The sequence below is a fragment of the Salvelinus namaycush genome, unplaced genomic scaffold (genome assembly GCF_016432855.1).
Source record: "Salvelinus namaycush isolate Seneca unplaced genomic scaffold, SaNama_1.0 Scaffold40, whole genome shotgun sequence".
Lineage (NCBI taxonomy): Eukaryota > Metazoa > Chordata > Actinopteri > Salmoniformes > Salmonidae > Salvelinus > Salvelinus namaycush.
The window spans coordinates 318,408-332,335 of NW_024061008.1; the positions used below are offsets into that span (position 1 = coordinate 318,408).

The 13,928-nt window shown below is 47.5% G+C and overlaps 1 protein-coding gene across 1 annotated transcript in view; it reads right to left on the reverse strand.

Moving 5' to 3' along the window:
- The window catches only part of LOC120041038 (integrin beta-8-like), a 31,671-nt gene that overhangs the window by 2,367 nt on the left and 15,376 nt on the right, over positions 1–13,928 (reverse strand). The window contains exons 9-15 of the mRNA XM_038986000.1: positions 13,826–13,906; positions 11,842–11,982; positions 6,634–7,102; positions 5,376–5,598; positions 5,010–5,113; positions 4,778–4,882; positions 3,114–3,274 (exon numbers count right to left, since the gene is read on the reverse strand). Of these exons, the coding sequence (XP_038841928.1) occupies positions 3,114–3,274; positions 4,778–4,882; positions 5,010–5,113; positions 5,376–5,598; positions 6,634–7,102; positions 11,842–11,982; positions 13,826–13,906 (1,284 nt within the window). The remainder of the gene's footprint in view (positions 1–3,113; positions 3,275–4,777; positions 4,883–5,009; positions 5,114–5,375; positions 5,599–6,633; positions 7,103–11,841; positions 11,983–13,825; positions 13,907–13,928) is intronic.

Genomic DNA, 13,928 nt, shown 5'->3' on the forward strand with positions numbered 1-13,928 from the left:
ACTCAATCAATGTTTAAAGCTACTGTTTACAGGCCTCCTGGGTCGTATACAGTGTTCCTCACTGAGTTCCCTGAATTCCTATCGGACCTTGTAGTCATTGCAGATATTATTCACATTTTTGGTAACTTTAATATTCACATGGAAAAGTCCATATACCCACTCTAAAGGGTTTTCGGAGCCATCATTGACTCAGTGGGTTTAGTCCAACATGTCTCCGTACCTACTCATTGCCACAGTCATATCCTGGATCTAGTTTGAATTTAAAAAAATCTTAATGTTTTTCCTCATAATCCTGGACTATCGGACCACCATTTTATTACGTTCGCAATCGCAACACATAATCTGCTCAGACCCCAACCAAGGATCATCAAAAGCCATGGAATAAATTCTCGGACAACCCAAAGATTCCAAGATGCCCTTCCAGACTCCCTCCACCTCCCCAAGGACGTCGGAGAACAAACATCGGTTTACCACCTAACTGAGGATCTTAATTTAACCTTGCGTAATACCCTAGATGCAGTCGCACCCTTAAAAACCAAAAACATTGGTCACAAGAAATTTGCTCTCTGGTATACAGAAAATACCCGAGCCCTGAAGCAAGCTTCCAGAAAATACCTGAGCCCTGAAGCTTCCAGAAAATACCTGAGCCCTGAAACTTCCAGAAAATACCTGAGCCCTGAAGCTTCCAGAAAATACCTGAGCCCTGAAGCTTCCAGAAATTACCTGAGCCCTGAAGCAAGCTTCCAGAAAATACCTGAGCCCTGAAGCAAGCTTCCAGAAAATACCTGAGCCCTGAAGCTTCCAGAAAATACCTGAGCCCTGAAACTTCCAGAAAATACCTGAGCCCTGAAGCTTCCAGAAAATACCTGAGCCCTGAAGCTTCCAGAAAATACCTGAGCCCTGAAGCTTCCAGAAAATACCTGAGCCCTGAAGCTTCCAGAAAATACCTGAGCCCTGAAGCTTCCAGAAAATACCTGAGCCCTGAAGCTTCCAGAAAATACCTGAGCCCTGAAGCTTCCAGAAAATTGGAACGGAAATGGCGCTCCAAGTCTTCCGACTAGATTGCTAAGACACTCAACAATATCGAAGAGCCCTCCCTGCTGCTCGATTAACCTATTTTTCCAACCTAATTGAGGAGAATAAGAACAATCCAAATGTATGTTTGATACTGTAGCAAAGCTACATTTAACACTTCACTTCAGCAGTGATGAATTCATGAACTTCTTTGATGAAAAGATCAAGATCATTAGAAGGCAAATTACGGACTCCTCTTTGAACCTGCGTTCAGTTGTCCTGAGTCTGCTCAGAACTGCCAGGACCTCGGATCAATGGAGACACTCAAGTTTTCAATCCTGTATCTCTTTACACATTCATGAAAATAGTTGTGGCCTCTAAACCCTCAAGCTGCATACTGGACCCTATTCTAACTAAACTACTGAAAGAGTTACTTCCTGTGCTTGGCCTTCCTATGTTGAACATAATTAATATCTCCCTATCCACTGGATGTGTACCAAACTCACTAAAAGTGGCAGTAATAAAGCATCTCTTGAAAAAGCTAAACCTTGACCCAGAAAATGTAATGTCTGTTAAATCTAGTGTAATTATCCTGTCTTATCTGGTGTCCTGTGTGAATTTAAGTATGCTCCCTCTAATTCTCCCTCCCTCTCTCCCTCCCCTCCCGGAGGACCTGAGCCCTAGGATCATACCTCAGGACTACCTGGCCTGATGACTCCTGGCTGCCCCCATTTCACCTGGTCGTGCTGCTGCTCCGGTTTCAACAGCGATACGCTGTCATAGACTCTCCCTCTTACGTGTTGCTGTCCATCTCTTTCCCCTGTTTAGCCACAGGAGCTACAGGCCAAAATACCGAACATGGAGAGGGAATGGACAACACTCCAAATGGTTCCTCTTTTAAATTAAATTAACATTCCAACAGTTTTCCCTACAATCAGTGAATGGGAAATAGATCAAGTTGTGTATGTGATTTTAGAGTGTGGGTCAGAACATTCTCCTGGTGAAACTTTTGTCATTTTGCGGCTATGGAACCCTGGCCTGTTTCACAGGACGTGCTACCTTGTCCCAGACCTGCTGTTTTCGACTCTCTCTCTCATTACAGCACCTGCTGTCTCGACCTCTGAAAGCATTTACTCCTGGGGTACTGTCCTGTTCCACCCTCGACAACCACTGTGATTATTATTTGACCCTGCTGGTCATCTATGAACGTTTGAACATCTTGAAGAACAATCTGGCTTTAATGGCCAGGTACTCTTATAATCTCCACCCAGGACAGCCATAAGAGGTTGGTTCCTCTCTAGGTTTCTTCCTAGGTTCCTGCCTTTCTAGGGAGTTTTTCCTAGCCACTGTGCTTCTACACCTGCATTGCTTGCTCTTTGTGGTTTTAGGCTGGGTTTCTGTACAGCACTGTGAGACATCAGCTGATGTAAGAAGGGCTTTATAAATACATTTGATTGATTGATTGATTGATTGATTGATTGATTGATTGATTGATTGATTGATTGAGTAACAAACACCCACCTCGCAACCGATGCGACCCCAAACTGTTGTTGGCAGAGAGACATTTTGCAGTTTTAAAGCAAATTTCCTGCAATTCTACACATTTTGCCATGTCATGTGTGTTCATATGATACCAATGGTCAATGCCAGACTGAGTTTGTCATTTTCTATTTATTTAATTGTCGGGACAATGTGCCAGTGTATTTATCCCTGTGTTTCCTGTCTCTCTGTGCCAGTGTATTTATCCCTGTGTTTCCTGTCTCTCTGTGCCAGTTCTTCTTGTATGTTTCCAAGTCAACCAGCGTTTTTTCCCGTTCTCCTGCCTTTGCTATTCTCCTTTTTCTAGTCCTCCCGGTTTTGACCCTACCAGCCTGCCTGACCATTCTGCCTGTCCTGACCTCGAGCCTGTCTGCCACTCTGTACCTCCTGGACTCTGATCTGGTCATGACCTTTTGCCTGTCCACGACCATTCTCTTGCCTTCTCCTTTTGGATGAATAAACATCTTATTAGACTCTAACCATCTGCCTTCTGTGTCTGCATCTGGGTCTCGCCTTGTGTCATGATATCTGTGTCTATATAAAGTATTGGAGTATCTTACCTTGCCAGTGGGGTTGTATTGTGTGTCGGTGGCGCCACCCTGTGGCAGGGATCGTCTCTGCAACAGCAACACCAGTACAGCTATCATCACCAGGCCAGAGAGGAATGTCAACACACACACACTGACAAACATCCCCACGTACCGCCCTCTGGATACACACTCTGGAGACACACAGACAAACACACACACACACAGCTGTGAGTACTACACATTGTAGTATAGAGGGACACACCAATATTTGACCCTGAAATAGTAACAAAGTACCACATTGTCCCACTGTCAACACAGACATACTGTCCACACTGTCCACACTGTCAACACAGATACACTGTCCACACTGTCCACACTGTCCACACAGACACACTGTCCACACAGACACACTGTCCACACTATCCACACAGACACACTGTCCACACTGTCAACACAGATACACTGTCCACACAGACACACTGTCCACACTGTCCACACTGTCCACACAGATACACTGTCCACACAGACACACTGTCCACACTGTCCACACAGACACACTGTCCACACTGTCAACACAGATACACTGTCCACACAGACATACTGTCCACACTGTCCACACTGTCACCACAGATACACTGTCCACACAGACACACACACATCTGGCTCATCCTCAGACAAAGAGACTAAAGTTCTACTCTGATATTTATAAATGTTGCCATGGAAACTTGGCTTTGGCAACCGGGAGTGGGATGGTTCGGGAATACAGGGAGGACAGAGGGAGGGTGGGGGAGGTAAGGGGAGAGGAGGGAGGAGAGAGGGAGGGGGAGAGAGGAGGGAGGACAGAGGGAGGGTGGGGGAGGTAAGGGGAGAGTGAGGGGGAGAGAGGAGGGAGGAGAGAGGGAGGGGGAGAGAGGAGGGAGGAGAGGGGGAGGGTGGGGGTGGTACGGGGAGAGGAGAGGAGGGAGGAGAGAGGGAGGGGGAGAGAGAGGGAGGAGAGAGGGAGGGTGGGGGTGGTAAGGGGAGAGTGAGGGGGAGAGAGGAGGGAGGAGAGAGGGAGGGTGGGGGAGGTAAGGGGAGAGGAGGGAGGACAGAGAGAGGGGGAGAGGGGAGGGAGGAGAGAGGGAGGGTGGGGCAGGAAGGGGGAGAGGAGAACGTTGAGGCTGGGGAAGAAGTGATAGAGAGAAAAGAGGACAGTTAAGATATCAATGTGTGGGAGGACAGGGAGAGAGACAGAAGGGATGGAGTCAGAGGGGAGAGTGGGTGGAGGAGCGGGGAGAGAGACAGAGGGGAGAGTTGGTGGAGGAGCGGGGAGAGAGTCAGAGGGGAGAGTGGGTGGAGGAGCAGGGAGAGAGTCAGAGGGGAGAGTGGGTGGAGGAGCGGGGAGAGAGTCAGAGGGGAGAGTGGGTGGAGGAGCGGGGAGAGAGACAGAGGGGAGAGTGGGTGGAGGAGCGGGGAGAGAGACAGAGGGGAGAGTTGGTGGAGGAGCAGGGAGAGAGACAGAGGGGAGAGTTGGGAACACACCCAATAACTAGTGCTGTTTCCAAGAGAGGGGGTGCGGTTGTTGTAACATGCACTTACAGTGTGTGTGTGTGTGTGTGTGTGTGTGTGTGTGTGTGTGTGTGTGTGTGTGTGTGTGTGTGTGTGTGTGTGTGTGTGTGTGTGTGTGTGTGTGTTAAGTTGTGTGTGTATCTTACCAGGCTGTGTGTTGATGTGTAGCTGAGTATTTCCTGAGACCAGTTCAGTGTAGAAGCGATAGCGGCAGTTGTCTTTCATATGAACACACTGTCTCCATACATCACCTAACAGGACAGATGGAGAGGACGAACTGAACGAATGTCATGGACATTATGATTATTTATTATTTTGACTATCATGACATTTGTGTGTGTGTGAGTGATTCATGTATAATCCCTGACCCCATTGTACCTGTGACATCATTGACGTAACCCACCAATGGGGTGCAGGTATGGTTGCAATGCCCCATCTTTCTCTGAGACAGACCGTGAGACAAATGACAGTCTATACACCTCCTGATAGAGAGACAGAGAGAGAGAGAGAGAGAGAGAGAGAGACAGGAAGAGAGACAGAGAGAGCGAGACAGAAAGAGAGACAGAGAGAGAGAGAGACAGAGAGAGCGAGACAGAGAGCGAGACAGAGAGCGAGACAGAAAGAGAGAGAGACAGAGAGAGAGAGAGAGAGAGAGAGAGAGAGAGACAGAAAGACCGCGGTTAAACCCGGGTCATCTGAATGCCCACCATCAGACCGTGTTAGCCCGCTGAACTAAAGCCTTACCAGTGTGACTGACAGGAGCTGTGGCAGGTGGGGCATCTCTCACAGAACTCTCCAGAATGTTGATGGTCATCACACACACACCTGCCACACACACACCTGCCACGCCCACTGCATAGCAACCCGTTATTGAGCAGGCAGGTTGCCGTGGAGACCGGGCACCCGCAGCTCTCCCCTGTCCAGCCCTCCTCACACACACACTCACCGGACACACACACACCTCGTCCTGAGAGAGACAGAGACAGAGACAGAGACAGAGACAGAGACAGAGACAGAGACAGAGACAGAGAGAGCGAGAGAGAGATACAGAGAGAGAGAGAGAGAGAGAGAGACAGAGACAGAGACAGAGAGACAGAGAGAGAGAGATAGAGAGAGAGACATAGAGAGAGAGAGCGAGAGAGAGAGACAGAGAGAGAGAGAGAGAGAGAGAGAGAGAGACAGAGAGAGAGACAGAGAGAGCGACAGAGAGAGAGAGAGAGAGACAGAGAGAGAGAGAGAGACAGAGAGAGAGAGAGAGACAGAGAGAGAGAGAGAGAGAGACAGAGAGAGAGAGAGAGACAGAGAGAGAGACAGAGAGAGAGAGAGAGACAGAGAGAGAGAGAGAGACAGAGAGAGAGAGACAGAGACAGAGAGAGAGACAGAGAGAGAGAGAGAGAGAGACAGAGAGAGAGAGAGAGACAGAGAGAGAGACAGAGACAGAGAGAGAGAGAGAGAGACAGAGAGAGAGACAGAGAGAGAGACAGAGAGAGAGACAGAGACAGAGAGAGAGAGAGAGAGAGAGAGAGAGAGAGAGAGAGAGAGAGAGAGAGAGAGACAGAGAGAGAGACAGAGAGAGAGACAGAGACAGAGAGAGAGAGAGAGAGAGAGAGAGAGACAGAGAGACAGAGAGAGAGACAGAGAGAGAGACAGAGACAGAGAGAGAGAGAGAGAGAGAGACAGAGAGACAGAGAGAGAGACAGAGAGAGAGACAGAGACAGAGAGAGAGAGAGAGAGAGAGACAGAGAGAGAGAGAGAGACAGAGAGAGAGAGAGAGACAGAGAGAGAGAGAGAGACAGAGAGATTTAGTCTCTATCACCAGATATACAGTGAATGTATTGTTGACGTCTTCTGAAAAGCAACATGTACGGTCGTGGGTTGTGTGTGTGTGTGTGTGTGTGTGTGTGTGTGTGTGTGTGTGTGTGTGTGTGTGTGTGTGTGTGTGTGTGTGTGTGTGTGTGTGTGTGTGTGTGTGTGTGTGTGTGTGTGTGTGTGTGTGTGTTACCTCCACACAGTATTTCGTGTTGGTAGGGGCAGGAGTAGTCATCCATCTGACAGTACGTTCCATACACCGTCCCCAGATTGTTCCTCTCACACACACACCTCTCACACACACACACTCCCCGACCGCTACAGTCCAGCCCCGATGCCGCCGCACCACACTGCCACGACCGCTCCTGGGAGTGTGTGTGCTCCAGGTCCAACTCCGGTGTGTGTGTGTGAGAGGTGTGTGTGTGTGAGAGGTGTGTGTGTGTGTTGACTTCTTGATTATTATGATCTGTGTCTGGGGTGTCCTCGCCACAAGACGACTGGTGGGCGATGTCGTCGTGGCAACGGTGACAGCGACATCGCGATCGAACGTTGATGACGGCTGACTCGTTGTAACCCACGGGCCTGACGAAGACCTGGACCACGTCATCTTCGTCATCATCGTCAGGACAGGACAGCAGGCCGATGGTGATGTTGAAGTAGACCTGCATAGAGGTAGAGTTAGAGGTAGAGGTAGAGACAGAGGTAGAGATAAAGGTAGAGGTAGAGATAGAGGTAGAGTTAGAGGTAGAGATAGAGGTAGAGGTAGAGATAGAGGTAGAGGTAGAGACAGAGGTAGAGATAGAGGTAGAGGTATAGATAGAGTTAGAGGTAGAGGTAGAGGTAGAGGTATAGATAGAGGTAGAGGTATAGATAGAGTTAGAGGTAGAGGTAGAGGTAGAGGTATAGATAGAGTTAGAGGTAGAGGTAGAGTTAGAGGTATAGATAGAGGTAGAGGTATAGTTAGAGGTAGAGGTAGAGACAGAGGTAGAGGTAGAGGTAGAGTTAGAGGTAGAGGTAGAGGTAGAGGTAGAGGTAGAGGTATAGTTAGAGTTAGAGGTAGAGGTAGAGTTAGAGGTAGAGACAGAGGTAGAGGTAGAGTTAGAGGTAGAGGTAGAGTTAGAGTTAGAGATAGAGGTAGAGACAGAGGTAGAGTTAGAGGTAGAGGTAGAGGTAGAGTTAGAGTTAGAGGTATAGTTAGAGTTAGAGGTAGAGGTAGAGGTATAGTTAGAGTTAGAGGTATAGTTAGAGTTAGAGGAAGAGACAGAGGTAGAGGTAGAGACAGAGGTAGAGGTAGAGACAGAGGTAGAGGTAGAGATAGAGGTAGAGACAGAGGTAGAGGTATAGTTAGAGTTAGAGGTATAGTTAGAGTTAGAGGTAGAGATAGAGGTAGAGATAGAGGTAGAGTTAGAGGTAGAGGTAGAGGTAGAGATAGAGGTAGAGGTAGAGATAGAGTTAGAGGTAGAGTTAGAGGTAGAGTTAGAGGTAGAGGTAGAGGTAGAGTTAGAGGTAGAGTTAGAGGTAGAGGTAGAGTTAGAGGTAGAGGTAGAGACAGAGGTAGAGTTAGAGGTAGAGACAGAGGTAGAGGTAGAGACAGAGGTAGAGTTAGAGGTATAGTTAGAGTTAGAGGTATAGTTAGAGTTAGAGACAGAGGTAGAGACAGAGGTAGAGGTAGAGGTAGAGATAGAGGTAGAGATAGAGGTAGAGACAGAGGTAGAGGTAGAGACAGAGGTAGAGGTAGAGATAGAGGTAGAGATAGAGGTAGAGGTAGAGTTAGAGGTATAGTTAGAGTTAGAAGTAGAGATAGAGGTAGAATTAGAGTTAGAGGTAGAGTTAGAGTTAGAAGTAGAGATAGAGGTAGAATTAGAGTTAGAGGTAGAGTTAGAGTTAGAGGTAGAGACAGAGGTAGAGGTAGAGTTAGAGGTATAGTTAGAGTTAGAGGTATAGTTAGAGTTAGAGGTAGAGTTAGAGTTAGAGGTAGAGCTAGAGCTAGAGGTAGAGACAGAGGTAGAGGTAGAGTTAGAGGTATAGTTAGAGTTAGAAGTAGAGATAGAGGTAGAATTAGAGGTAGAGGTAGAGTTAGAGGTAGAGTTAGAGGTAGAGTTAGAGGTAGAGGTAGAGGTAGAGGTAGAGTTAGAGGTAGAGATAGAGGTAGAGACAGAGGTAGAGGTAGAGTTAGAGGTATAGTTAGAGTTAGAAGTAGAGATAGAGGTAGAATTAGAGGTAGAGGTAGAGTTAGAGGTAGAGGTAGAGTTAGAGGTATAGTTAGAGTTAGAAGTAGAGATAGAGGTAGAATTAGAGGTAGAGGTAGAGTTAGAGGTAGAGGTAGAGTTAGAGTTAGAGGTATAGTTAGAGTTAGAAGTAGAGATATAGGTAGAATTAGAGGTAGAGGTAGAGTTAGAGGTAGAGGTAGAGATAGAGGTAGAGGTAGAGAAAGAGGTAGAGGTAGAGGTAGAAGTAGAGATAGAGGTAGAATTAGAGGTAGAGGTAGAGGTAGAGTTAGAGGTAGAGGTAGAGTTAGAGGTAGAGTTAGAGGTAGAGTTAGAGGTAGAGATAGAGGTAGAGGTAGAGGTAGAGAAAGAGGTAGAGGTAGAGGTAGAAGTAGAGATAGAGGTAGAATTAGAGGTAGAGGTAGAGGTAGAGTTAGAGGTATAGTTAGAGTTAGAAGTAGAGATAGAGGTAGAATTAGAGGTAGAGGTAGAGTTAGAGGTAGATGTAGAGGTAGAGATAGAGGTAGAGGTAGAGTTAGAGGTAGAGGTAGAGTTAGAGGTATAGTTAGAGTTAGAGGTAGAGACAGAGGTAGAGACAGAGGTAGAGGTAGAGGTAGAGATAGAGGTAGAGACAGAGGTAGAGGTAGAGACAGAGGTAGAGGTAGAGGTAGAGCTAGAGGTAGAGACAGAGGTAGAGGTAGAGTTAGAGGTATAGTTAGAGTTAGAAGTAGAGATAGAGGTAGAATTAGAGGTAGAGGTAGAGGTAGAGATTGAGTTAGAGGTATAGTTAGAGTTAGAGGTAGAGGTAGAGGTAGCGGTATAGTTAGAGGTAGAGGTAGAGGTAGAGGTATAGTTAGTTAGAGGTATAGTTAGAGTTAGAAGTAGAGATAGAGGTAGAATTAGAGGTAGAGGTAGAGTTAGAGGTAGAGATAGAGTTAGAGGTAGAGGTAGAGTTAAGAGTTAGAGGTAGAGTTAGAGGTAGAGGTAGAGCTAGAGATAGAGGTAGAGATAGAGGTAGAGACAGAGGTAGAGGTAGAGTTAGAGGTATAGTTAGAGTTAGAAGTAGAGATAGAGGTAGAATTAGAGGTAGAGGTAGAGTTAGAGGTAGAGGTAGAGTTAGAGGTAGAGTTAGAGGTAGAGGTAGAGTTAGAGGTAGAGGTAGAGTTAGAGGTAGAGTTAGAGGTAGAGTTAGAGGTAGAGATAGAGGTAGAGGTAGAGAAAGAGGTAGAGGTAGAGGTAGAAGTAGAGATAGAGGTAGAATTAGAGGTAGAGGTAGAGTTAGAGGTAGAGGTAGAGTTAGAGGTATAGTTAGAGTTAGAAGTAGAGATAGAGGTAGAATTAGAGGTAGAGGTAGAGTTAGAGGTAGATGTAGAGGTAGAGATAGAGGTAGAGTTAGAGGTAGAGGTAGAGGTAGAGGTAGAGTTAGAGGTAGAGTTAGAGGTAGAGGTAGAGTTAGAGGTAGAGGTAGAGTTAGAGGTAGAGGTAGAGTTAGAGGTAGAGGTAGAGTTTGAGGTAGAGGTAGAGGTAGAGGTATAGTTAGAGTTAGAGGTATAGTTAGAGTTAGAGGTAGAGGTAGAGTTAGAGGTAGAGATAGAGTTAGAGGTAGAGTTAGAGGTAGAGGTAGAGGTAGAGTTAGAGGTAGAGATAGAGGTAGAGATAGAGGTAGAGACAGAGGTAGAGGTAGAGTTAGAGGTATAGTTAGAGTTAGAAGTAGAGATAGAGGTAGAATTAGAGGTAGAGGTAGAGTTAGAGGTAGAGTTAGCGTTAGAGGTATAGTTAGAGTTAGAAGTAGAGATAGAGGTAGAATTAGAGGTAGAGGTAGAGTTAGAGGTAGAGGTAGAGTTAGAGGTAGAGTTAGAGGTAGAGTTAGAGGTAGAGGTAGAGATAGAGGTAGATGTATAGGTAGAGATAGAGGTAGAGACAGAGGTAGAGGTAGAAGTAGAGATAGAGGTAGAATTAGAGGTAGAGGTAGAGGTAGAGTTAGAGGTATAGTTAGAGTTAGAAGTAGAGATAGAGGTAGAATTAGAGGTAGAGGTAGAGTTAGAGGTAGAGGTGGAGTTAGAGGTAGAGGTAGAGTAGAGGTAGAGGTAGAGGTAGAGTTAGAGGTAGAGTTAGAGGTAGAGGTATAGTTAGAGTTAGAGGTATAGTTAGAGTTAGAGGTAGAGACAGAGGTAGAGACAGAGGTAGAGGTAGAGATAGAGGTAGAGACAGAGGTAGAGGTAGAGCTAGAGGTAGAGGTAGAGATAGAGGTAGAGACAGAGGTAGAGGTAGAGTTAGAGTTAGAGGTATAGTTAGAGTTAGAAGTAGAGATAGAGGTAGAATTAGAGGTAGAGGTAGAGTTAGAGGTAGAGGTAGAGTTACAGGTATAGTTAGAGTTAGAGGTAGAGACAGAGGTAGAGACAGAGGTAGAGGTAGAGGTAGAGATAGAGGTAGAGACAGAGGTAGAGGTAGAGCTAGAGGTAGAGATAGAGGTAGAGACAGAGGTAGAGGTAGAGGTAGAGGTAGAGTTAGAGTTAGAGGTATAGTTAGAGTTAGAAGTAGAGATAGAGGTAGAATTAGAGGTAGAGGTAGAGGTAGAGGTAGAGTTAGATTTAGAGGTAGAGTTAGAGGTAGAGGTAGAGTTAGAGGTAGAGGTAGAGATAGAGGTAGAGACAGAGGTAGAGACAGAGGTAGAGATAGAGGTAGAGATAGAGGTAGAGGTAGAGTTAGAGGTAGAGGTAGAGTTAGAGGTAGAGGTAGAGTTAGAGTTAGAGGTAGAGGTAGAGTTAGAGGTAGAGGTATAGTTAGAGGTAGAGGTAGAGTTAGAGGTAGAGTCAGAGTTAAAGAGAGAAGAGCCGATATTCAACCTCAAGACATTAACGGTGGACTCAGCAATATGACTTTATCATACACAGCAGCATGTCAACACATCCTCACTTCAATGGAACACTAGTTGAACACTAAGACTGCCTCATTGTATCTGCTGAAACAATATATCCCTTAATGAAGCTTTTCATAAACAATAACAACAGGTCAGCTGATAGTCACATGACAAGGTCATGTGTTGAGTCATAATCAGATCAGACTCCCTAACAGGCCTACCTCTATAAGAATCTCACACGCAAACACATACCCACTTGCATGCGGGAGTGTGTGTGTTTGTGTGTGCATTTGTGTGTGTGTGTGTGCGTACGTGTGTGCGTACGTGTGTGTACCGTCTGGTTGGCCTGGACATTGGAACAGCTGCGGTCGTGGGATTCAGATCCTTCCGGACAAAGAGGAGAGACACTGACCAGAAAACGACTGAACGCTCTGTCCTCCACTGACACAGATACCTGGACAACTGACAACAACCTCTAGAGGAGACAGAGGGAGAGAGAGAGAGAGAGAGAGAGAGAGAGAGAGAGAGAGAGAGAGAGAGAGAGAGAGAGAGAGAGAGAGAGAGAGAGAGAGAGAGACAGAGAGAGAAAGAGAGAGAGAGAGAGAGAGAGACAGAGAGAGACAGAGAGAGAGAGAGAGAGAGAGAGAGAGAGAGAGAGAGAGAGAGAGAGAGAGAGAGAGAGAGAGAGGGAGAGAGAGAGAGAGAGAGAGAGACAGAGAGAGACAGAGAGAGAGAGAGAGAGAGAGAGAGAGAGAGAGAGAGAGAGAGAGAGAGACAGAGAGAGAGAGAGAGAGAGAGAGAGAGAGAGAGAGAGAGAGAGAGAGAGAGAGAGACAGAGGGAGAGAATAGAGAAAAGGGGGGGAAGATAAAGAGAGGGAGAAAGAGAAAGAGAGAGAAAGGGGGAGATAAGGAGGGGTAGAAAGAGAAAGAGAGAGAGAGACAGAGCAGGTTGTCATCAGAAAGCCTCCATTGTTCTTCTGTCCTCTGATCAACAGAGGATGAGGGGGGAAAATGAGGCGGGTCTAAAAAAAGCTCATTTTTATTCATTGGTGATTATATTATGTGTTACCGTGGAGATGGGATAGCCTTAATAATGCCAAGCTTTGTTATGCGGACTCAATGTGTGTGTGTGTGTGTGTGTGTGTGTGTGTGTGTGTGTGTGTGTGTGTGTGTGTGTGTGTGTGTGTGTGTGTGTGTGTGTGTGTGTGTGTGTGTGTGTGTGTGTGTGTGTGTGTGTGTGTGTGTGTGTGTGTGTGTGTGTGTGTGTACAGAATGTGAAGATTTGTGGAGTCGGCAGATTCCTATACCGAACAATGGTTTGTTCTGTAGAGATAGAGATTATATACTGGGCCAAACCCTCACCCTCCCCTTACCCCTCACCCTCCCCTACCCCTCACCCTCCCCTTACCCCTCACCCCTTACCCCTCACTCTCCCATTACCCCTTACTCTCCCATTACCCCTCACTCTCCCGTGACCCCTCACTCTCCCCTTACCCCTTACCCATCACCCTCCCCTTACCCCTCACTCTCCCCTTACCCCTCCCCTTACCCATCACTCTCCCCTTACCCCACACCCTCCCTTTACCCCTCACTTTCCCCTTACCCCTCTCCCTCCCCTCACCCCTTACCCCTCACCCTCCCCTTACCCCTCCCCTTACCCCTTACCCTCCCCTTACCCCTCACTCTCCCATTACCCCTTACTCTCCCATTACCCCACACCCTCCCCTTACCCCTCACTCTCTCTTTACCCCACACCCTCCCCTTACCCCTCACTCTCCCCTTACCCCTCACCCTCCCCTTACCCCTCACCCTCCCCTTACCCCACACCCTCCCCTTACCCCTCACTCTCTCTTTACCCCACACCCTCCCCTTACCCCTCACTCTCCCCTTACCCCTCACCCTCCCCTTACCCCACACCCTCCCCTTACCCCTCACTCTCTCTTTACCCCACACCCTCCCCTTACCCCACACCCTCCCCTTACCCCTCACCCTCCCCTTACCCCACACCCTCCCCTTACCCCTCACTCTCTCTTTACCCCACACCCTCCCCTTACCCCTCACTCTCCCCTTACCCCTCACCCTCCCCTTACCCCTCTCCCTCCCCTTACCCCTTACCCCTCTCCCTCCCCTTACCCCTCACCCTCCCCTTATCCCTCTCCCTGCCCTTACCCCTCTCCCTCCCCTTACCCCTCTCCCTCCCCTTACCCCTTACCCCTCTCCCTCCCCTTACCCCTTACCCCTCACCCTCCCCTTACCCCTCACCCTCCCCGTGTGTGTTAGTGTGTGTATGTGTGTGTGTGCGTGCGTGCGTGTGTTACCTTGTATGCATCCACTACCCGGTCTATGAGGTTGGGAGCCTGGAACAGAAGATTGGAGCCCGGTAGCAACCTGACCAACTCCTAGAGCGAGAAGGAGAGATGT